This window comes from Scyliorhinus torazame, chromosome 19 (assembly GCF_047496885.1).
Source record: "Scyliorhinus torazame isolate Kashiwa2021f chromosome 19, sScyTor2.1, whole genome shotgun sequence".
In the NCBI taxonomy this organism is placed as follows: domain Eukaryota; kingdom Metazoa; phylum Chordata; class Chondrichthyes; order Carcharhiniformes; family Scyliorhinidae; genus Scyliorhinus; species Scyliorhinus torazame.
In genome coordinates, this window is record NC_092725.1 from 143,085,686 (window position 1) to 143,108,730 (window position 23,045).

General features: G+C 44.3%; 1 protein-coding gene across 2 annotated transcripts in view; it reads right to left on the minus strand.

Moving 5' to 3' along the window:
• cecr2 (CECR2 histone acetyl-lysine reader) overlaps positions 1-23,045 on the minus strand; it is a 195,049-nt gene that overhangs the window by 106,819 nt on the left and 65,185 nt on the right. The window contains exon 1 of one of the 2 annotated variants that reach the window (XM_072485358.1): positions 22,771-22,852. The exons of the other annotated variant lie outside the window; for it this stretch is intronic. Coding sequence (XP_072341459.1) covers positions 22,771-22,818 — 48 coding nt within the window. The 5' untranslated portion in view covers positions 22,819-22,852. Of the gene's footprint in view, positions 1-22,770; positions 22,853-23,045 lie in introns of those variants that run through there. 2 annotated transcript variants of the gene reach the window in all.

Below are 23,045 nucleotides of genomic sequence, written 5' to 3' on the forward strand. Positions count from 1 at the left end.
TCTCTTTTTCTCTCTCTTTAAGATGATAGGTTTTTCAGAAATATGGTTCCTTCAAATGTAACAGCCTTCAAGTGGATCAGCAAAATGGAGTTTCTTTGTGTGTGAAATATGCCAGTATCTGTCAGAGTATCTGGTCCTAGAAACAATGGTGGCTGAACTCATGGGTGCACTTTTGTGCAAGGGCGTCCAATAGGAGTTACTAATTAGAAAGAAGGTAAGGAATCCGGCCAATATTTCCTTTCTTTCAAAGCAATCTAATTATGCTTCCTCATCTCAGCAGATCAAGCCTGGACTATTCTGTCCACATGAGAACATTTACTCACTGAGGGGAATGGGGGGAGTGGATGCATCTACTAACAAACTAACGGGCAGAAATCTTTGTTTAAAGCTTGCATTTATATAGCGCCTTTCATAAACCCAGAATGTCTGAAAGCACTTTACAGCCAATTAGTGTAGTTACTATTATCATGGAAAGAGGTGCAACAGCCAATTTGCTTAAAACAAAGTCCCATGAACAATGAGATAAATAAGCAGATAATCAATTGTGGTAATGCTAGTTATGGAATAAATATTAACCAAAACAGAAGAACTGTGCCTGGGATGGCAGATAAGGCCTCATTTAATGACACATACAAAGATAGCACCTCTGGCAGAAAGTGATGTCAACCCAAGTAGAGTGCTCTGAAATGGAGCTGGACCACAACTTAATATCCAAGAGGGAGTTATCGCTAAGTCACAGCTGACATTTTTTGAAAACAAATAGTTTATCCAACAATTTTTTTTTTTTTAAACAAATACTGCATCCTGAAAAGCATTCTGTCAAAATCATGAATGAGGTTTGGATTGAAGTTGTTGTATTCCAATGTGTGATTTTAGACAGGTGGTTCTGAAGTGACCCAGTGGATAACTGAATTTTAATAAACAACATAGCCTGGACAGAATATCTGGACTTCTCTTTTATCTGCTGCCATCTTTCCAACCTTTCCTGGGCCTAGCAGTGCTTAAAAGTATCCTGACATGACAGGTTATTTGGCACTTGTTAAATTTGATACAAGACCACCACATAAAAGAGAATTGAAATCTGTGTTAAAATGAAACGTTGAAAGCATTACTCGAATCCATCAAAACCTAACCAGAAAACAGCACTATCTACCTCTCCAATCTAGATTCACCATGGTATGCGGTTTAAGAGCCACCACATCACAAGGAATAGGTTGTACTTCACTTAAATGGATGACATCCAAAAAATTAATCAAGACACAAAGTTTAATGCACTATCATTGAGATGTATCTTTGAGTCTTTAGGGAACCGACTTGTTAATGCAGTTGGTTGTATTCCTTTCAAGTGAGAAGATAACCTATTACGTCTGTCATCATTGTTACAATATGCAGGAAGTGGAGGTCAGTGTAGCAGTTGGCTGCAAGCCTGCTGTGCCTGTGCCTGGCTCCAGCCAGGAGAGTAACTGTGGTTCAGGAACAATGCGTAACTCAGACTGTCACTTGCCTCTGGGTCACGAAAGAGTTTGGGAAAGGAGCTGGGAAGAGTTCCAGGGCACCATTCATCACTCGAACATAGCTAAGATCAGGAACTCAAGTGGTGCACAAGAGTTCCAGCATTCTGGAGGGCTGCCAGTTATTTGTTCTTTCTTTGTCTATATTCTGGTGTCAAGCAGATGGACCATCTCCATCCAAAAAAAAAAAGACTCCAGAACGAAACAATATTGAACTTCAAAAAAACTCCCCCATAAAAGAAAAGGCAAACATATATGTCAGGAAGTATTAATGGGAGGTAATTTTGGCCAAGACATTAGTTAAAATAGTTGCATAGGATTCATTTGATATCCACCTTAAACCTCTTACCTAAAAGCTGGCACTTGATGCAAGTTCGCCTCCAAGTCATCCACCTTCCTGACTTGGAACCATATCAATATTCCTTCACGGTCACTGGATCAAAATCCTGGAACTACCTTCCTACCAGCACAGAGTATAGACCTACACCACATGGACTGCAGTGGTTCTACGCAGAAGCTCACCAACACCTTTTTGAGGGTGAATAGGGATAGGGAACAAATGATGCTCATATCCCCTCACAGAATTTAAAAAGTACCAAACTCTCTCAATAGTACACTGAATGCCAGCCAACATTATGTACTCGTGTTTATAGAATCAGGATTGCATCCACAACCTTTTTAGACGAGAGCGACTAAAGCCTCAAATAGATTTTTTAAAAAATCAATAGTTAACAGAGGCAGATGGCAGTTAAAATAAGGGGCAAACGGAGAAAAAAAGCAATGCATTTTATTAATCAGAAATATTTCTCCATGACTCTCCTTTGATGAGTATTCAGAGGTTAGATGGAACACAAGAAGAGTAGTAGTCACAAGGCCCATCCAGCCTCCCCTGCCATTTGACACGATCATGCCTGATCTTGGGCTTCAACTCCATTTTCCTCCGCTGCTTCCCTCGTCCCTTAATTCCCCGAGACACCAAAAGTCTGTCAATGCCAGCCTTAAATTTATTCAACGATGGAACATCCCTAATCCTCTGGGGTGGAGAATTCCAGAGATTCACAACCCTTTAAGTGAAATGATTCCCCCTGGTCCCAGTCCGAAATGATCTGCCCTTATCTAGGGTCTCCTCCCCTCCATGCTTTAGACCCCGACAAGTGGAACCAATCTCTTAATGCCCAGCCCGTCAAACCCATTCAAAATCTTGTAGGTTACAATGAGATCACCTCTCATTGTTGTAAACTCCAGAGTACAAGCCCAATTTATTTAGCTTCTCATCACAGGGCAACCCCCTCATCACACCGACAATTAATTGTCCTGCCACTGGTGCAAATGTATAATTCTTAAATGAGGAGAGCAAAACAGCAGAGTGATCCAGGCGTGGTCTCACCAAACCCTGCAAAACTGTAGCAAGATTTATTTGTTTCTCTACTCCAAACCACTTTGAAATCGAGGCTAACATAATTTGCCTTCCTAATTCCCTGACGTACCTGCATGCTAGCTTTCTGTGTTCCTTGTATGAGCACACCCTCTGAACATCACCTTTTTGAAAATATTTGATTTTCTAGTCTTCTGGCCAGTGAATGACTTCACTCTTCCCTACATTTTACTCCGGCTGCCATCTTGTTGCCCACTCATTTAAATTGTCTAAATCACTGGGCAGTCTCTGTGCCTTCCCCACAGCTTACCTTCCCATCTAGCTTAAAGAACAAAGAAAAGTACAGGAACAGGCCCTTCGGCCCTCCAAGCCTGTGCCGACCATGCTGCCCGTCTAAGCTAAAATCTTCTGCACTTCCGGGGTTCGTATCCCTCTATTCCCATCCTATTCATGTATTTGTCAAGATGCCCCTTAAATGTCACTATCGTTCCTGCCTCCACCATTTTCTCCGGCAGCGAGTTCCAGGCACCCACTACCCTCTGCGTAAAAAAACTTGCCTCGTACACCTACTCTAAACCTTGCCCCTCGCACCTTAAACCTATGCCCCCTAGTAATTGACCCCTCTACCCTGGGGAAAAGCCTCTGACTATCCACTCTGTCTATGCCCCTCATAATTTTGTAGACCCCTATCAGGTCGCCCCTCAACCTCCGTCGTTCCAGTGAGAACAAACCGAGTTTATTCAACCGCTCCTCATAGCTCATGCCCTCCATACCATGGAGAGTATGCCTCTCCATACTCAGAAGAGATTCTGGTAAATCTCTTCTGCACCCTCTCTAAAGCCTCCATATCCTTCTGGTAGTGTGGCGACCAGAATTGAACACTATACTCCAAGTGTGGCCTAACTAAGGTTCGAGACAGTTGCAACATAACTTTCCAATTTTTAGTATCATCAGCAAACTTAAATTCATCACTGTCCCTTCATCCAAGTCATTAATATAGATTGTAAAAGGCCAAGACCCCAGCACTGATTCTTGCAATACTTCTCTATTCACTACCTGCCAACATGAAACGGCACCAGTTATGCTCACTCTCTGCTCTCTTACCATTCATTTTCTATCCCTGCTAATATATCAACCCCAACTCCATGAGCCCTCTCCTGCCTTTTATATGGCAACTTATCAAATGTTTAGGGCGGCAAGGTGGCACAGTGGCTACACTAATTTGTCCCTTAACTGTAAATAATTAATTGGGTACTCTAAATTTAATTTTTAAAAACTTATCGAATGTGTTTTGTAAATCCAGATAAACGACATCTACCAGTTCCCATTTATCTACCCTACTACTTATATCTTCAAAAACATTCTAATAAATTTGTCAAATAAGATTTCCTTTTATCAAAACCATGTTGACTTGTTCTTTTTTTAATATAAATTTAGAGTATCCAATTCATTTCTCCAATTAAGGGGCAATTTAGCGTGGCCAATCCACCTAATCTGCACATCTTGGGTTGTGGGGGCAAAACCCACGCAAACACGGGGAGAATGTGCAAACTCCACACGGACAGTGACCCAGAGCCGGGATCGAACCTGGGACCTCGGCGCCGTGAGGCAGCAGTGCTAACTCACTGCGCCGTGCTGACCTTGTTGACTTGTTCTGATCATACTATGCTTTTTGAAGTACGTTAAGATTTCCTTAACAATAGTTCATAATAATAATCTTTACTAGTGTCACAAGTAGGCTTACAGTAACACTGCAATGAAGTTACTGTGAAAATTCCCTAGACGCCACATTCCGGCACCTGTTCGGGTACACAGAGGGAGAATTCAGAATGTCCAATTCACCTAACAAACACTTCTTTCAGGACTTGTCCGCACAGACTGTGACCCAAGCCGGGAATCCAACCTGGGTCCATGGCACTGAGAAGCAACAGTGCTACACACTGTGCAACCAGGTTAGTTCCATGTTTTCTCTCTCTATTCTTTAATTCAAAAGTGGTGCCACATTTGTTAACTTGCAATCTGATGGGACTGTTCCAATCTGATGGGACTGTTCCCAAATCTAAAAACCACAGCTAGCATATCTGCTAATCCTGGGGCTTTACCAGATTTTAGTCTCTTAAATTTCTCCAATGGTAGTTCTCTGCGGATATTAATTTCCTTCATGTCCTCATTTTCTTTGCCCCTAGTTTACAGTCTATTTCTGGTATGATAGTGGTGTTGTATATTATGAAGACAAGATTGTTCATTGCCTCTTCCATTTTCTCATCCCCACGGTAATTTCTCCTGCTTCGGCCTCCAAAGTTTCAACATTTACCTCAGCTCTTCCTTTTTATACACTTCTAAAAATATATTTCTGGCTAGTTCGCTCTCATTTTATTTTTCTTTATTTTGTTCGAAAACATTCCAATCCTCAGTCTTGCTACTGTTTTTTCCAACTGTCAAGACCCCCTGGGCTAGCGCACGGTCAATTCCAGCCCCACTTGACCCGGAGTCACAAAAGAAGTGAAATTAAATATGTTATTTTAAAAGACCTGATGGCCATGGCTGAGCCCAATAAACTGCAGTCACCAGGTTTGTAAACTTTAAACACAAATAACCTTTTATTATTTTTCAGTAAGAGAATCAAACTGACAAAAATGTAACTAATACCCCTTTCCCAGCCCCCCCCCCCCCCCCAACCCTCTTTTTAACTACCCCCAAACTCTACACACAAAAAAAACACAGGGAAAAGGGTGGTTGAGAAATATCAATATAAATAACATGATAAAGGATCTTTGATGTAACCAAATGGTTTCTAGTTAATGTCTTTCTGGAGTATAAGCTTTCGTTTTGGTCCTTCTAGGTCTGAGATGGTTTTCTCTGGCAAGGTTATCTACTTTCTCTGTAGATTGAAGATTATTTCAAGTTTGTCAAGATGTGCCAGGCACTCACTGGTTTTAGAACGATACAGCAGCTCTTCAGCAGAGAGAGAGAGAGACCGTTCCTTCACCTTTCAAGGTCTAATCATTTCTGCCAATCTCTCTCATAGGCATCACACAAGAACCAATCACTGACTGTTGTCAGGCAGAACACTGTCCCTGACCAACCCACAGGTTGCCAGCTAGTCAAACAAACCGATTTCTTTCACAACCGGTTCCCAAGATTCACACGACCAGTCTGTTTCTTCTCTCCGAGATACAAAACCTGGAACACGCCGTCCTGGCTAGCATGCTGCTTCAGTTTCTGATTATGGGCCAAGGAGCAAAAATAATAAAAAGAAATGTGAACCAAAGGAAATCACAGGAAAGACTCTTGCACAACATTGTAAACTTCGTTTTTTAATCTAATACTATCAGTAACTTCCAGATTAAGCCACATATGGGTCTTTCTTGCTGAGGTTTTGGTTTTCAAAAGAAAGTATTTTTGTTGAACACTTTGAATTACTTAAATATTTTTCGCTGTTCATTTATCTCCATACCTTTCAGTCTATTTACCCAATTAACTTTAACCAGTTCTCCCCTCATACCAGTGGCAGTGGCGGAATGGTATTATCACTGGACTAGCAACCCAGAGACCCAGAGTCATGCTCTGGGGACCTGAGTTCGAATCCCACCATAGCAGATGGTGAAATTTGAATTAAAGATAAAAAGAACTGGAATTTAAAGTCTAAAAGATGACTATGAAACCATTGTTGATTGTCGTAAAAACCTATCTGGTTCACTAATGCCCTCTATGGAAGGAAATCCATTGTCCTTACCTGATTTGACCTTCATGTGACTCCAGACCCACAGCAATGGGGCTGACTCTCAAATGCCCTCAGGGATGAGCAATAAATGCTGGCTCAAACAGCGACGCCCACATCCCATGAACAAATAAAAAAAAGGGCTTTAAGAATTTTATTTTTGATGTAGAATGTCATTTTCAAACTTAACATGAGATTGAATGATTTGATCACTATTTCCCAGCAGATCTTTTCCTACAGCCATGCGTCATTACACAGTACTAGGTCTAAAAATAGCTTCATCCCTAGTTGGTTCCATAATGTATTGCTCAGAGAAACTGTCATGAAAACATTACACAAACTCATCTTCTAAATTACTCTTCCAATTTGATTGTCCCAGTCTATATGAAGATTAAAACCATCCACAATGATTACATTTCCTTACTTATAAGCTCCAATAATTTGAATGAAAATCGCTTATTGTCATAAGTAGGCTTCAATGAAGTTACTGTGAAAAGCCCCTAGTCGCCACATTCCGGCGCCTGTTCGGGGAGGCTGGTACGGGAATTGAACCGTGCTGCTGGCCTGCCTTAGCCCAGTGTGCTAAACCAGCCCCAATTTCTTGTTGAATGTTCTGCCCAATGATATCACTATTGCTTGGGGACTTAAGCTGCACCCACCAATGTTTTGATTCTAATTTCCACACATACTGTTTCTACTTCCATGATCTTGAGCCCAGATCCTTTCTCACTAATGCACTTGTGACATCATTTACTATAAGGGTTAACACTCTTCCTTCGTCATTCTGTCTGACATCCCGTGTACCCTGAAATATTTATTTCCCAATCTTGATCACCTTGCAACCATGTCTCTGCAATGACAACTAGATCAAAACCATTTACCTCTATTTATTCCACTAGCTCATCAATCTTGGGGTAAACCAAAAATGACTTTCTGCTATGTAGTTATTTCCCACATGAACCACGATAATGGTACCCTTCTCCTTCCCACTCCAGTTCTTCCCCAGCCATAAGATGTCCTTAACCCTGGCACCGGTCAGGGAACACAACCCTTGGCTCCTCCTCGCAGTTACAGAGAACAGTATCTAACCCCCGACGATACCATCTTCTTTCATCACCACTTTCCGCTTCACTCCCGTGACCTAATTGGTGGCGCCATGGTCAGTGCCCTCATCCACCTAATAGTCTCCTCCTCATCCAAGCAGATAGTGGGCACCCTGTACCTGTTGGGCAAAATCAGGGGCTGAGGGTCCTCCATTACTAACTACGGGTTCATATACCTGCCTGACACGCAGTTACATTGTTCTGTCCCTCTAACGTTCTGCCTCACGCAAGGGATGTGACTACCTCCTGAATAAAGTGTACCCCCCCCCGCCCCCCGGATGCATCACAGTTCCCATAACTTGCTGTCCAGCAATGACTCTGGACTGAAGCTCCATGAGATGCATACATTTATTGCAGCACATTTTCCTTGGATTACACTGGTGTTCAGGAGCACAAACATTGCGCAGTCGCTCTTTATTATGTGTTAATTAGATAGATACTTTTTTCTGAATTATAATTAATAAACCTGACCATTATCAATTCCTTATTTCATTACTGCTAGCAAAGCCGCACGGTGGCACAATGGTTAGCATTGTGGTTAGCCTCAGTGCCTGGTTTGGTTGATTGTGCAGAGTCTGCACGTTTTCCCAGTGTCTGAGCGGGTTTCTTCCATGTGTTCCGGTTTCCTCCCACAGTCCAAAAGATGTACAGGTTAGGTAGATTGGCCACAATCAATGCGCAGGGTTACGAGGGAGAGAGTCTAGATAGAGTGAGCTTTCAGAGAGTTGGTGCAGCCTCGAAGAGCTGAATGACCTCCTTCTGCACTGCCAGGATTCGATTGATTAGACCTTATTGTTCCCAGAAAAACTTGACAATGACGAATAGACACAGAATTTGAGAGATAATTGAATAGAATACTCACCAATCACTTCATGTTCACTGCTTTTTTTAAAATGAATTCTCATCTCTCTCTCTGCACTGTTTTAAAATGAACGCTCACCTCTCTCACCATGCTGTTCTAAAATTAACTCCTGTCTCTCTCCGTCTATACTCTCGCCTCTCTCCGTGCTGTGTCTCTGTCCATACTCTCGCCTCTCTCCGTGCTGTGTCTCTGTCCATACTCTCGCCTCTCTCCGTGCTGTGTTAAAATTAAGTCTTGCCTACATATTAAAAAAAATTTAGAGTACCCAATTATATATTTTTTCCAATTAAGGGGCAATTTAGCGTGGCCAATCCACCTAACCTACACGTCTTTGGCTTGTGGGGGTGAAACCCACGAACACAGGGAGAATGTGCAAACTCTACACGGACAGTGACCCAGGGACGGGATTCGAACCCAGGTCCTCACGCCGTAGGCTACAGTGCTAACCACGAGGCCACGTGCCACCCTCGCCTTTTGAATGGTGTTAATGTATTTGCTTCCACAACCTCCCCTGGCAACGTGTTCCAGGCACTCACCGCCCTCTGTATAAAAAAACCTGTCTCGCACATCTCCTCTAAACTTTGCCCCATGGACCTCAAAAACCACTGCCTCCCGGTGGCCAACCCCTCCACCCCGGGAAAGAGCGCTTGCCCATCTACTCTATCCATGCGCCTCACAATCCTGCAGACCCCCATCAGGTCACCCCATAACCTATGAAAACAGTCCGAGTCTATTCAGCCTCTCCGCATAGCCAATGCCCTCCAGACCAGGCAACATCCTGGCAAACCTCCTCTGCACCCTCTCCAAAGCCTACACATCCCTCCGGCAGTGTGACAACCAAAGTTACCAGCTTAGCTTATCTGGCTAGGTGCTGCACTGGCATGGTGACGCACCGACGTTCTCAGCTTTCTGCCTCTGTTCCCGGGGAACCCTGGGGCCATCCAACCCGGCCGGAAGCACCCAATATGACCCCAAACACCCAACGGGAATACTGGCAGGGGCTTTGTCCGACGGTTGCAGTTTTGAGACCATTTGCACTTGTAACTTCAGTTCAAATTTTCAATGGTGATATTAGATCAAATGTTATCATTTATTGGGGTCCTGGTAGAATTTATGATTTGTATATCCCCTTTCCTTATGTTATACTTTAAAATTAATTGACAACTTGGTTTTCAAATGCATAGATGTTTATGTGTAAGGGTCTAAAAGCTTAGAGTAGACAATCCTGCTCACTCTCCGTATTAGGGCAGCACGGTAGCACAAGTGGTTAGCACTGTGGCTTCACAGCACCAGGGTCCCAGGTTCGATTCCCTGCTGTGTCACTGTCTGTGCGGAGTCTGCAGGTTTTCTCCGTGCATGGGTTTCCTCCGGGTGCTCCAGTTTCCTCACACAGTCCAAAGACGTGCAGGTTAGGTGGATTGGCCATGTTAAATTGCCCTTAGTGGCCAAAAAAGGTTAGGAGGGATTATTGGGTAACGGGGAAAGGGTGGAGTTGAGGTCTTGGGTGGGTCGGTGCAGACTTGATGGGCCGAATGTCCTCCTTCTGCACTGTATGTTCTATGTTCCTTGTCGGTGTAAAAATCATCCATTTTTGGAAAAATTATACAAGTGAATTTTATTCTGGAAAATAAAATTGACAGCAACTTAGTAAGTTCAGAGCACATTCCAGCGCATTCGGCCCTTGATGTTGCACCGACCTGTGAAACCACTCTAAAGCCCATCTACACTATTATTTAGCACAGGGCTAAATCGCTGGCTTTGAAAGCAGACCAAGGCAGGCCAGCAGCACGGTTCAATTCCCGTAACAGCCTCCCCGAACAGGGGCGGAATGTGGCGACTAGGGGCTTTTCACCGTAACTTCATTGAAGCCTACTTGTGACAATAAGCAATTTTCATTTTCATTTCATTTCCCTTATTGTCCATATGTCTATCCAATGACCATTTGAATGCCCTTAGTGTTGGCGAGTCCACTACTGTCATTCCACGCCCTTACTACTCTCTGAGTAAAGAACTTACCTCTGACATCTGTCCTATATCTATCTCCCCTCAATTTAAAGCTATGTCCCCTCATGCTGGACATCACCATCCGAGGAAAAAGGCTCTCATTGTCCACCCTATCCAATCCTCTGATCATCTTGTATGCCTCAATTAAGTCACCTCTCAGCCTTCTTCTCTCTAACGAAAACAGCCTCAAGTCCCTCAGCCTTTCCTCACAAGATCTTCCCTCCATACCAGGCAACATTCTGGTAAATCTCCTCTGCACCCTTTCCAATGCTTCCACATCCTTCCTATAATGCGGCGACCAGAATTGCACGCAATACTCCAAATGCGGCCGCACCAGAGTGTTGTATAGCTGCAACATGACCTCATGGCTCCGAAACTTAATCCCTCCACCAATAAAAGCTAACACACCGTACGCCTTCTCAACAACCCTCTCAATCTGGGTGGCAACTTTCAGGGATCTATGTACATGGACACCGAGATCTCTGCTCATCCACACTGCCAAGAATCTTACCATTAGCCCAATACTCTGTCTTCCTGTTATTCCTTCCAAAATGAATCACCTCACACTTTTCTGCATTAAACTCCATTTGCCACCTCTCAGCCCAGCGCTGCAGCTTATCTATGTCCGTCTGTAACTTGTAACATCCTTCCGCACTGTCCACAACTCCACCGACTTTAGTGTCATCTGCAAATTTACTCACCCATCCTTCTCCGCCCTCCTCCAGGTCATTTATAAAAATGACAAACAGCAGTGGCCCCAAAACAGATCCTTGTGGTACACCACTAGTAACTGGACTCCAGTCTGAACATTTCCCATCAACCACCACCCTTTGTCTTCTTCCAGCTAGCCAATTTCTGATCCAAACTGCTAAATCACCCTGAATCCCATGCCTCCGTATTTTGTGCAGCAGCCTACCGTGGGGAACCTTATCAAATGCTTTACTGAAATCCATATACACCACATCAACTGCTTTACCCTCATCCACCTGTTTGGTCACCTTCTCAAAGAACTCAATAAGGTTTGTGAGGCACGGCCTACCCTTCACAAAACCATGTTGACTATCTCTAATCAAATTATTCCTTTCCAGATGATTTTACATCCTCTCTCTTATAAATCTTTCCAAGATTTTGCCCACAACAGAAGTACGGCTCACTGGTGTATAGTTACCGGGGTTGTCTCTACTCCCCTTCTTGAACAAGGGGACAACATTTGCTATCCTCCAGTCTTCTGGCACTATTCCTGTAGACAAACATGACTTAAAGATCAAAGCCAAAGGCTCAGCAATCTCCTGCCTAGCTTCCCAGAGAATCCTAGGATAAATCCCATCCAGCCCAGGGGATTTGTCGATTTTCACACTTTCCAGAATTACTAACACCTCCTCCTTATGAACCTCAAGCCCTTCTAGTCTAGTAGCCGGAATCTCAGTATTCTCCTCGACAACATTGTCTTTTTCCTGTATGAATACTGACGAAAAATATTCATTTAGCACCTCTCCTATCTCCTCGGACTCCACGCACAACTTCCCACTACTGTCCTTGACTGACCCTACTCTTACCCTAGTCATTCTTTTATTCCTGACATATCTACAGAAAGCTTTGGGGTTATCCTTTATCCTACCTGCCAAAGACTTCTCATGTCCCCTCCTGGCTCTTCTTAGCTCTCTCTTTAGGTCCTTCCTAGCTAACTTGTAACTCTCGAGCGCCCTAACTGAACCTTCATGTCTCATCTTTACATAAGCCTCCTTCTTCCTCTTGACAAGTGTTTGGACTGCTTTAGTAAACCACGGTTCCCTTGTTCGACCACTTCCTCCCTGCCTGACAGGTACATACTTATCAAGGACATCCTGGCCGCGAGGTTTGCTAGTGTCACACGGGAGGGTTTAAACTAGTATGGCAGGGGGGTGGGTACGGGAGCAATAGGTCAGAAGGTGAGAGCATTGAGGGAGAACTAGGGAATAGGGACAGTGTGGCTCTGAGGCAGAGCAGACGGGGAAAAGTTGCTGAACACAGCGAGTCTGGTGGCCTGAAGTGCATATGTTTTAATGCAAGGAGCATTACGGGTAAGGCAGATGAACTTAGAGCTTGGATTACTACTTGGAACTATGATGTTATTGCCATTACAGAGACCTGGTTGAGGGAAGGGCAGGATTGGCAGCTAAACGTTCCAGGATTTAGATGTTTCAGGCGGGATAGAGGGGGATGTAAAAGGGGAGGCGGAGTTGCGCTACTTGTTCGGGAGAATATCACAGCTATACTGCGAGAGGACACCTCAGAGGGCAGTGAGGCTATATGGGTAGAGATCAGGAATAAGAAGGGTGCAGTCACAATGTTGGGGGTATACTACAGGCCTCCCAACAGCCAGCGGGAGATAGAGGAGCAGATAGGTAGACAGATTTTGGAAAAGAGTAAAAACAACAGGGTTGTGGTGATGGGAGACTTCAACTTCCCCAATATTGACTGGGACTCACTTAGTGCCAGGGGCTTAGACGGGGCGGAGTTTGTAAGGAGCATCCAGGAGGGCTTCTTAAAACAATATGTGAACAGTCCAACTAGGGAAGGGGCGGTACTGGACCTGGTATTGGGGAATGAGCCCGGCCAGGTGGTAGATGTTTCAGTAGGGGAGCATTTCGGTAACAGTGACCACAATTCAGTAAGTTTTAAAGTACTGGTGGACAAGGATAAGAGTGGTCCGAGGATGAATGTGCTAAATTGGGGGAAGGCTAATTATGACAATATTAGGCGGGAACTGAAGAACATAGATTGGGGGCGGATGTTTGAGGGCAAATCAACATCTGACATGTGGGAGGCTTTCAAGTGTCAGTTGAAGGGAATACAGGACAGGCATGTTCCTATGAGGAAGAAAGATAAATACGGCAATTTTCGGGAACCTTGGATGACGAGTGATATTGTAGGCCTCGTCAAAAAGAAAAAGGAGGCATTTGTCAGGGCTAAAAGGCTGGGAACAGACGAAGCCTGTGTGGCATATAAGGAAAGTAGGAAGGAACTTAAGCAAGGAGTCAGGAGGGCTAGAAGGGGTCATGAAAAGTCATTGGCAAATAGGGTTAAGGAAAATCCCAAGGCTTTTTACACGTACATAAAAAGCAAGAGGGTAGCCAGGGAAAGGGTTGGCCCACTGAAGGATAGGCAAGGGAATCTATGTGTGGAGCCAGAGGAAATGGGCGAGGTACTAAATGAATACTTTGCATCAGTATTCACCAAAGAGAAGGAATTGGTAGATGTGGAGTCTGGAGAAGGGGGTGTAGATAGCCTGGGTCACATTGTGATCCAAAAAGACGAGGTGTTGGGTGTCTTAAAAAATATTAAGGTAGATAAGTCCCCAGGGCCTGATGGGATCTACCCCAGAATACTGAAGGAGGCTGGAGAGGAAATTGCTGAGGCCTTGACAGAAATCTTTGGATCCTCGCTGTCTTCAGGGGATGTCCCGGAGGACTGGAGAATAGCCAATGTTGTTCCTCTGTTTAAGAAGGGTAGCAAGGATAATCCCGGGAACTACAGGCCGGTGAGCCTTACTTCAGTGGTAGGGAAATTACTGGAGAGAATTCTTCGAGACAGGATCTACTCCCATTTGGAAGCAAATGGACGTATTAGTGAGAGGCAGCACGGTTTTGTGAAGGGGAGGTCGTGTCTCACTAACTTGATAGAGTTTTTCGAGGAGGTCACTAAGATGATTGATGCAGGTAGGGCAGTGGATGTTGTCTACATGGACTTCAGTAAGGCCTTTGACAAGGTCCCTCATGGTAGACTAGTACAAAAGGTGAAGTCACACGGGATCAGGGGTGAGCTGGCAAGGTGGATTCAGAACTGGCTAGGCAATAGAAGGCAAAGGGTAGCAATGGAGGGATGCTTTTCTAATTGGAGGGCTGTGACCAGTGGTGTTCCACAGGGATCAGTGCTGGGACCTTTGCTGTTTGTAGTATATATAAATGATTTGGAGGAAAATGTAACTGGTCTGATTAGTAAGTTTGCAGACGACACAAAGGTTGGTGGAATTGCGGATAGCGATGAGGACTGTCTGAGGATACAGCAGGATTTAGATTGTCTGGAGACTTGGGCGGAGAGATGGCAGATGGAGTTTAATCCGGACAAATGTGAGGTAATGCATTTTGGAAGGGCTAATGCAGGTAGGGAATATACAGTGAATGGTAGAACCCTCAAGAGTATTGAAAGTCAAAGAGATCTAGGAGTACAGGTCCACAGGTCATTGAAAGGGGCAACACAGGTGGAGAAGGTAGTCAAGAAGGCATACGGCATGCTTGCCTTCATTGGACGGGGCATTGAGTATAAGAATTGGCAAGTCATGTTGCAGCTGTATAGAACCTTAGTTAGGCCACACTTGGAGTATAGTGTTCAATTCTGGTCGCCACACTACCAGAAGGATGTGGAGGCTTTAGAGAGGGTGCAGAAGAGATTTACCAGAATGTTGCCTGGTATGGAGGGCATAAGCTATGAGGAGCGATTGAATAAACTCGGTTTGTTCTCTCTGGAACGAAGGAGGTTGAGGGGCGACCTGATAGAGGTCTACAAAATTATGAGGGGCATAGACAGAGTGGATAGTCAGAGGCTTTTCCCCAGGGTAGAGGGGTCAAATACTAGGGGGCATAGGTTTAAGGTGAGAGGGGCAAGGTTTAGAGTAGATGTACGAGGCAAGTTTTTTACGCAGAGGGTAGTGGGTGCCTGGAACTCGCTACCGGAGGAGGTAGTGGAAGCAGGGACGATAGGGACATTTAAGGGGCATCTTGACAAATATATGAATAGGATGGGAATAGAAGGATACGGACCCAGGAAGTGTAGAAGATTGTAGTTTAGTCGGGCAGTATGGTCGGCGCGGGCTTGGAGGGCCGAAGGGCCTGTTCCTGTGCTGTACATTTCTTTGTTCTTTGTTCTTTGTTTGACATGCAGTAGCTGTACCTTGGACAAGCTCCACATTTCCATTGTGCCCATCCCCTGCAGTTTTCCTCTCCATCCGATGCATCCTAAGTCTTGCCTCATCGCATCATAATTGCCTTTCCCCCAGATATAACTCTTGCCCTGCGGTATATACCTATCCCTTTCCATCACTAAAGTAAACGTAATCGAATTGTGGTCACTATCACCAAAGTGCTCACCTACCTCCAAATCTATCACCTGTCCTGGTTCATTACCCAGTACCAAATCCAATATGGCCTCTCGTTGGCCGATCTACATACTGTGTCAGGAAACCCTCCTGCACACATTGGACAAAAACGGACCCATCTAAAGTACTCGAACTATAGCGTTTCCAGTCAATATTTGGAAAATTAAAGTCCCCCATAACAACTACACTGTTGCTTTCGCTCCTATCCAAAATCATCTTTGCAATCCTTTCCTCTACATCTCTGGAACTTTTCGGAGGCCTATAGAACACCCCCAACAGGGTGACCTCTCCTTTCCTGTTTCTAACCTCAGCCCATACTACCCCAGTAGACGAGTCCTCCTTGATTAGCTTGCATTGATAGACAGACCTTCAGCACGAAGTCAGTTCTACCCCATGTCCCTCTTTTTTGTTTGATTTGACAACACGGGTGGACGTTAGGGAACTGAGAGCAGACGCTAAGACAAATTTAACCCTGATGAATTGCAAGTGCAAACATTTGAGAAAAATACTCTCCCAGGAGAGATAGGTGGTGAAATTCAGTTTATTACTCGCTAATAACAATTTGACATGCAAGCCTGGGCCTCATATGTCTGATAGCAAACCATTTTCTGTTCTGAATTTCTGCAAGTTATTTATCATCGACATTTATCTTTACTTTATTAAATTTTATACAAAAGGTTTCTTGGAAGAATTAAGCAGCAGCAGTGTGACATTCCTATTGCTGTGAATGGTCCAAAATTTACATCAATCTTCTGGAAGATAATGCAACAAACAGAAATAGTTCAGGTGCTGACTTTGGAATATCACTGAAATTAAGGCACAGCCGCACATACCTGAACCCCATCAGTCACTAGACAATTGCAATGGACATCAACGGTGTTTATCAGCTCACTGCAAGTCCATAACTAAACAACCAACTCTTGGTTTTATTGTTATGTATTAAATCTTCCTCGTCAGACATCCAGGACTGGATGAACTGCAATTTTCTCCATTAAACATCGAGACTCAAGCCACCGTCTTAAGAGTCCAGCAAAAACTTTGCTCCCTTGCTAGATTCTGGCCCCCTCCCTGCACCGACTCAGACTTCAGCCACCTTGGTTGAATTTGACCCCAAGCTGAACTGCTGATCATATCTATCCTCTTCATACAAAGGCCACGATCTCCACTTTTGTAACATTGTTTTACTGTCCCTACTTCAGCCCATCTATTGCTGAACCCTCCCCCATGCCTTTTGTGACCTCCGGGCTTGACATCCAAAGCTCCATTTCGCTTGTCTCCCCCTTCAGTTTCCAAAACTCTGCTACCAGCATCCTGGTCCAAACCAAGTTCAATAATCAAGGGACAGAAGGGGTGGGGGATAGAATAAATACAATAACAATCACTAGTAAAAAAGTACTAGGGAAACTAATGGGGCTAAAGGCCGATAAGTTCCCTGGACATGATGGGTTGCATTCCAGGATATTAAAGGAAGTAGCTACAGAGCTAGGAGATGCACTGCAAGTAATCTTCCAAGAATCCTTAAATTCTACAAAAATCCCAGATTGGAAAACTGCCAATGCAAAATGCTTGTTCAGAAAGGGAGGCAAAATACTGGAGCTATAGGTCAGTGTAACTTCCGTCACTGGGAAAATGTTAAGATTGCCTTATAAAGAATGTAAGGGTAGAGCATTTAGAAATGCATAATATAATCAAGCAGAGACAGCGGGGCCTCCTGAAGGGGAAATCATGCCTGACAAATTTATTAGAATTCTTTGGGGTGGTAACGAGGATAGATAAAGGGGAGCCAGTATATGTAATATGCTAGGATTTCCATAAAGCGTTCGATAAGGTGTCGCACAATAGTTTACTCAATAAGATAAGAGCTTGTGGTGTTGGGGGTAGTGTTTTACCATGGATAAACTGGTGATTTAACAGTTTTAACTATCGCCTGCTTTCCAATTTATTTGCCATTAATTTACTCTCATCCTCCCTCTTGCCCTTGTCTGTTACTTCCAAACGGCTATCCATCTGTAATTTCTTCCAGTTCTGACAAAGAGTCCATACCCGATAGGTTAACTTGTCTGTTCTCTCCATCAGTGCTGACTGTCCAAATGAGTGCTTGTAGCATCTATTGTTTTTGTTTCATGCCTCCAAAAAAAAAAAACCTCTTCACCCACGGGATGCAGTGACACAGTGGTTAGCACTGCTGCCTTACAGCGCCAGGTTAAATTCTGACCTTGGGTGACTGTGGAGTTTGTACGTTCTCCCAGTGTCTTTGTGGATTTCCTCCGGGTGCTCCGGTTTCCTCCCACAGTCCAAAGATGTGCAGGTTAGATGGATTGACCATGATAAATTGTCCCTTAGTCTCCAACGGTTGGGCGGGGTTATGGGGCTGAGGAGTGGGCCCAAGTAGGGTGCTCTTTCAGGTGGTCAGCGCACGGGCCGAATGGCCTCCTTCTGCACGTAGGGATTCTATCATTCTATGATGATTAAATAAAGAAGGGGGCGGCGTGATGGCGCTGTGGCTAGCACTGCTGCATCACGGCACTGAGAACCCGGGTTCAACCCCGTCCACGGGTCACTGTCTGTGTGGAATTTGCACATTCTCCCCAGACTGCGTGAGTCTCACCCCCACAACCCAAAGATGTGCAGGGTAGGCGGATTGGCCACACTAAATTGCCCCTTAATTGGAATTTTTGAAGTTATATTGAATTTACAGCACAGTATTGGTTCATGTCAGTGTAATGAATCTCTCTTACCTTACTTAATCTACCATCAGAGCCTTTTATTCCTTTCTCTCTCACGCACTTTTCCAGAATCCCCTTAAAACCACCAATGCTATTTGCCTCAAACATGAAGATGGGTTCCACAGTCTCACCACCCTCCACGTAAAAATATTTCTTCTGAGTTTCCTACTGAATTTATTGGTGATTAATTATTAAGATAATCCACGTCCTCAGCGCCGTGAGGCAGCAGTGTTAACCACTGAGTCACCGGGCCACCCAATTCAATGTAACTTCATGAACCACTCCTATAAAAAATGAAAAAAAATGAAATGGAAATCGCTTATTGTCACAAGTAGGCTTCAAATGAAGTCAGTGAAACGCCCCTAGTCGCCACATTCCGGCGCCTGTTCAGGGAGGCTGGTATGGGAAGCCTGCATTCAAGGCCTGAACACAGTACAATAAACACAGGAGCTTACCACAGAGATTGTTTTAAGACCAGCAGAAAAAGTTACGTTTTTGTTCATGGGATGCGGGTGTCACTGGTTAGGCAACCATTCACTGCCTACTCCGAATTGCTCTCGAGAAGGTGGTGGTGAGCTGCCTTCTTGAACCGCTGCAGGGCCTGTGGTGTAAGTACATCCACAGTTTTGAGAGGTAGGGCGTTCCAGGATTTTGATCAAGTGACAGTGAAGGAACATCGGTTTTAGTTCCAAGTCAGGGTGGTAAGTGGCTTGGAGAGAACCTGCAGGTGATGGTGCTCCTATATCACTGCTGCCCTTTGCCTAGGTGATGGAGGATGCAGGTTTGGACGGTGCTGCTGAAGGAGCCTTGGAGAGTTGCTGCAGGGCATTTTGTAAATTGTAGACACTATTGCTACTTTTTTTTTTGCGATGTGCATTTTAAATGTGCTTTTAACTGAAGAAAGATCATAAACACCATGTCTACTGTTTGATAAAACAAAGCCAAGCATTCCTTGTCATTGCTGAGCATCAAAGAATCTTTCACACCCACTAAAACAGAAAAAGAAAAAGGTAGATCCAACCAGCGATGGCATCATTCCCGAATCAAACTGCAAACCTCAATTTTGCTCCAAACAATCATAGAATTTACAGTGCCGGAGTCCATTCAGCCCATCGAGTCTGCACAGCCCTTGGAAAGAGCACCCTAATTAAGCCCACATCTCCACCCTATCCCCATAAACACAGTAACCCAACCTAACCTTTTGGACACTAAGGGGCAATTTAGCATGGCCAATCCACCTAACCGGCATGTTTTTACTTGGGAGGAAACCGGAGCACCCGGAGGAAACCCACGCAGCCACAGGAAGAAAGGGCAAGCTCCACACAGTGACCCAGGGCCGAAATTGAACCCGGGTCCCAGGAGCTGTGATGCAGCTGTGCTAACCACTGTAATACCGTGCCACCCAATGGGTTCTAACACAGTGTTGATATTCAGGCATGAAATATCTTCCAACAATGACAATGACAACATTTCAGGCCTAAGTGACTGCAGGGTTTTGGTTACCAATACAAAATGATAAATGTCTCATCAAATTTATTCCTGGCTCATCACAATCGGTGAATGCTAGCGTGGCTGGACGACGACATTCAGTGGTGTGAAAATGCCATATAAATACAAGTCTTTTTTCTAAACGCCATGCTCTGGGATGCCCTCCCTATATACTGTGCTTTTCTGAACCCCAGTTAGCATGCCTAACCCCACACCCCACCCAATTAGCATTACTAATCCTTCCCCCGCCCTCCCGGTGAGCATGCCTAACCCTTGAAGTGAGTATGCCTAACTCTTTTCCCATCATTATTAAAGGTTTTATTTTGGTTCTGTGGAAAACTTTAGAACATTGTATTGTATTCTGTTTTGAACAAGTTGTGTGGTACAATCTCTCAATCCTACATTGAAACATCGGTGAGCTGAAATTGTGACTCCGAATCCTTAAGTGCCTTCAGCGTTTTAAACCAAAATTTGGCACCCAACCACATAAGGATATATTACAAACGGCGATAAAAAGCTTGGTACCTTAAAGGGGATACAGAGAGGTTTCTATAGCAGAGAGCTGAGGCAGTGAATACAAGGCGGAGTGACTAAAATCGGACCAGTATCAATACAGTAATCTTGGAGGTTATAGAGAGGGGAAAACATCGAGATAACTTTCTGGACTTGCCTTTCATGACCTCAGCACTTCCCAAAGTGCATTACAGTTAACAACATGTAAGTGTAATCAGTGTTGCAATACAGCAGGTACAGCAGCCAATTTGTAACCTGCAGCTCCAATCAGGAGCAATGTGATAACTGTCTGCATGGGTCTCACCCCCACAACCCAAAAAGATGTAGTAGATAAATTGGCCCTTAATTGGGGGAGGGGAAACAAATTGGATACTCTAAATGTATGTGAAAAAAACAGCAATGTGATGACAACTAGATAATATGCTTCTGTGATGTAGATGAGGGATAAATATTGGCCAGGACATTGGGGATAACTCCCCTGCTCTTTAAAATAAACCACAACACCACACAACCCTGCCATGGCAATCTCTGCAAGACGTGCCAGATCATCAACATGGATACCACCATTACACGTGAGAACACCACCCACCAGTTACACGGTACATACTCGTGCGACTCGGCGAATATTGTCTACCTCATACGCTGCAGGAAAGGATGTCCCGAAGCGTGGTACATTGGCGCGACCATGCAGATGCTGCGACAACAAATGAACGGACATCGTGCGACAATCACCATGCAGGAATGTTCCCTTCCAGTCGGGGAACACTTCAGCAGTCAAGGGCATTCAGCCTCTGATCTCCGGGTAAGCGTTCTTCAAGGCGGCCTTCAGGACGCGCGACAACGCAGAATCACCGAGCAGAAGCTTATAGCCAAGTTCCGCACATGAGTGCGGCCTCAACCGGGACCTGGGATTCATGTCGCACTACATTCATCCCCCACCATCTGGCCTGCGAAATCCTACCAACTGTCCTGGCTTGACACAATTCACACCTCTTTAACCTGGGGTTACCCCATCTCTGGATCTGTAAAGATTTAATCACCTGCTAATGGTCGCATTCCAAGCATTGTCTGGCATCTTTGAATCTGTCTATATATATGTTTCTGGAACCTACCTCTTCATTCACCTGAGGAAGGAGCAGCGCTCCGAAAGCTAGTGACATCGAATCAAACCTGTTGGACTTTAACCTGGTGTTGTAAGACTTCTTACTGTGCTTTAAAATAAAGCCATAGGATATTTTACATTTACTTACGCAGGCTGATTGAGTCTTGGCTTGAATGTCTTATCAGAGAGAACACTTCCGACCGTACAGTGTTCCCTCAGCACTGTAGTGGAGCGTTTTTGTGCTCAAGCCCTGCAATTAGACCCGAACCCAGAATCTTGCAATTGTTACAGTTCCAGTTGCTGTTATGACACAGTACATTTGAAGCTACAATGGTCTCATAAGCACACATGGCGCTTTTTAAAAAACACAGATTGGTTGTGGTCAAACACACACTCCACTCTGAATCCAAGTTAGTGTCTATGAATTTCTTCCTCAAAATGCTCACAAATGATTGTCACTTACGAGTTCCCAAACTCCACTCCCAAAATACGCTTTAAAATCTTCTCTCATAATAAGGCTTTCCATTAGCAGATCACATTCCAAAATCCACTCCACGTTTTCCAAAGAACTCTTTTGAACAGTGCTTCTGCTCCACTTCTACCAGATAATCCACTCCAGGTTTTACACCAACCCCTTTAAGGATTTTTGTCTCAACTGCTTTTACACACAAATTCCTATATCCAGCCACTGATTGCTCCACAATTATTTCAATTAACGTCTCTCAAACTGTCATAAGATATCACTTCAGATATCTTTTTTGACTTCTCACTAGCCAGCTCATTTACAATTCTGTGACTTGAAGTGAACAGTACACTGTCCTGCTCCCAGTTCCTCTTCATTCCTCTAATTTCCGGAAGTTGCTATCCCTTAGAAATCTGGCACATTCTCAACTATTTCTCCATAGTGCAGCTTTTCTTCTGGTAAAGCTAAGAGAGATGTTCCCTCTCAAGCTGTGTGTCACCAACTACTGTAACTTACAGTTAAAACTAAAGATCAAAGGAAAGTTTTCTTTTACAAGGGCCAGTAGTTGCTGAGCAATTATATTTACTCTTCACACCATAGCTTCCTCTATCACAGTATGAATGTAACCAACCAGCCACACACACAGCATGTCCAGCATGAATCGAACCACAGGTCCCTTCCAGGCACACAAAACATAAATTAAACTTACCTAAAACTATACCTTATTTCTAATGTTCACCAATACAAGTATAAATCCCTTAAAATTACCTTTGTTTCCGAACACAATGGAGATGAGAGTACTATCAACTGAGGCATGGCCAACAGAAAAATGCAGAATTGACCAACGGTGGAAAAGCACACAGCATGTGCTGCAAAATGGGGCTAAAGCTGTGAATGAAAACAACAATTATTAATTTAACACATTGGGAGAAGCAGACGATGTTGGGGAGGAGAGAGCTGAAAGGGTGTAGGGTTCAATGAGGCAGGCAGAGTTTAGGATGAGTTAGTTTTGGAGTGTAACCTAGGCAACAAGTGAGTGAGAT